At 60.4% G+C, this 2,282-nt stretch overlaps 1 protein-coding gene across 1 annotated transcript; it reads right to left on the reverse strand.

Moving 5' to 3' along the window:
* Positions 1–607: 607 nt before the first annotated feature.
* Positions 608–1,996, reverse strand: LOC102856456 (zinc finger protein 74-like). The gene has a single exon (XM_006902532.1). It carries the CDS (start codon positions 1,994–1,996, stop codon positions 608–610), a length of 1,389 nt encoding a protein of 462 aa, XP_006902594.1.
* Between the last annotated feature and the right edge of the window lie 286 nt (positions 1,997–2,282).

The following is a 2,282-nucleotide window of genomic DNA, read 5'->3' on the forward strand; positions in this document are numbered from 1 at the left end:
GTTAAGAGAGGTCGGTCAGTCCTTGGAGAAAGACATCATTCTCAGAAAAGTGGAGGATCAGCAAAGGAGAGGGAGAGCCCAAATGAGATGTATAGTCACAGTGACTACAACGGGCTCTGTGTGGCAGAGATGATGAGGATGGTACAGGATAGGGAAAAGTTCAGATCCACTGTTCATAGGGTCCACTCGATAGCACCTAACACCATCACCACCTGTAACTGGGAGAAAGTAATAGAATTACCAGGGGTTTTCCTTTCTAGTCCAAAGCTAGCCCCTCACAGAAGGAACGCCTCCTTACAAGGGTGTCAGGAACCTGTCCAAGGCCGAGAGCAAGGACGCTGTTCTTTCTCTTCCTCACGGGGAGAGTTCCCCTTGCACTTCCCAGGGAAGTAGCTGGTCACTGCCTTCAGTGAGCCTCATCTCTTTTCTCTTGGGCTGCCCCTTGCTCCCTGAGAAGGGGACTGGCTCTAGATAGGTGGTCCCATCACGGGGGTGACCTGGACGAGGAGGAGGAGGCTCTTGTTCACCCGGATGCACACGAGCTCACCAGGGGAGGGCCAAGTGATGCACCTGATGTAGGCAAACAGCTGCTAGAGGAGAAAATGACTCAGTTAACTTGTTTAGCCCCTGGGGAAGGGGGCTTCAGGCTGGGGGAGGGTGGCACCCCACAAAGCAGCCCAGCCACATCTATGGCATCCACAGTGCCCACACTGCCCCGTCCTGGGGCCCCTGTCCCCAGCAGCTGGCTAGGCACATAGTAGGGGCTCAGCAGGTGCTTGTGGAGGCCCACGGGAAAGGGCTTCTCTGCGCTGTGCAGTCTCTGGTGCTGTGTGAGGTGGGCGCTCCAGGTGAACACCTCCCCACGTTCCTTACACTGCAGCAGCTTCTCCGCCGAGTGGACCTTGCCGTGTTTGAGGAGGCAGTGTTTCTGGCTGAAGGCCTTGCCACACTCGGCACACTTGTAGGGCTTCTCGCCTGTGTGTACTCTCTGGTGAACGATGAGGGACGATTGGCAGCTAAAGGCTTTCCAGCAGCGGCTGCAGTCGAAGGGCTTCTCGCCCGTGTGCACCCTCTGGTGCACGATGAGGGACGATGGCGAGCTGAAGGCCTTGCGGCACTGGTTGCACGCAAAGGGCCTCTCGCCACTGTGGATGCGCTCATGCACGCCCAGGTACGCCTGGCAACTGAAAGCCTTGCCGCAGGCAGCGCATGCGAAGGGCTTCTCACCGGTGTGGGCGCGCTGGTGCAGGGTGAGGCGCGAGCGGCTGGCGAAGGCCTTCTGGCACTCCCCACACTTGAAGGCCTTCTCCCCACTGTGGATGGCCGCGTGCACGGTGAGGGACGAGTGGCAGGTGAAGGCCTTCCCGCAGGCTCCGCACACATAGGGCTTCTCGCCTGTGTGGAGGCGCTGGTGGCGCGTGAGGTGCGTCCTCTGGTTGAAGGCCTTGCCACACTCGGCGCAGCGATAGGGCCTCTCCCCGGTGTGCACGCGCACGTGCATGCTGAGCAGCGAGCTGCAGCTGAAGGCCTTCTCGCAGGCAGGGCACTTGTAGGGCCGCTCGCCCGTGTGTGTGCGCTGGTGCACGTTGAGGGACGAGTGGCAGCTGAAGGCCTTGCCGCACTGGCTGCAGAAGAAAGGCTTCTCCCCGGTGTGGGTACGCCGGTGCTCCAGCAGGCTGCTGCTGCAGGTGAAAGCCTTGCCGCACGTGCCACACTTGTGCGTCTTCTCTGGGGTGTGCCAGCGCTGGCGCAGGGCCAGCGAGGTGCACTGCTCTAACGCCTCCCTGGGGCGCCGGACAGTTGCTTCACGGGGCTGGGGCTCTGTCACCGTCACCCGCCTGTTGTCAAAAAGGGCTGAGCTAAGGGGACGACAACCTCCCTTGGACTTTTCATGCCCTCGACAAGTCTCTTGCACATCACAGGTGGTGGGCCCCAGCTTCTGAGAGGCACCCACGCTTCCAGGGAGAACACTGGCAGGCTCCTCCTGGCCCCACATGTCACCTCCACTGGACCTGCAGGCACTGGGCTCACACAGTCTCTCCATTACGGCCGCCGAGGGGGGCCCCTTCTTCATCACAGAGGCTGTAGTAGGCTTCCACTCTGTAAGAGATGGGTGTTCTGTAAGCGGATGGAAACAGGGCCCTGGGACTAGGATCTGGGGTCTACCAGATGCAGAGGCCGAGAGTGGAAGAGTTTGAGGAGGGAAAAAGTGGAGAGACCCCGGCATCCACACCAGGGATGTATAAGCCAGGCTGCCAGGTGGAGGTGGACAGGAAGGGGCG

Source organism: Elephantulus edwardii, unplaced genomic scaffold (genome assembly GCF_000299155.1).
Source record: "Elephantulus edwardii isolate Elephantulus edwardi_28Jun2011 unplaced genomic scaffold, EleEdw1.0 scaffold00424, whole genome shotgun sequence".
Lineage (NCBI taxonomy): Eukaryota > Metazoa > Chordata > Mammalia > Macroscelidea > Macroscelididae > Elephantulus > Elephantulus edwardii.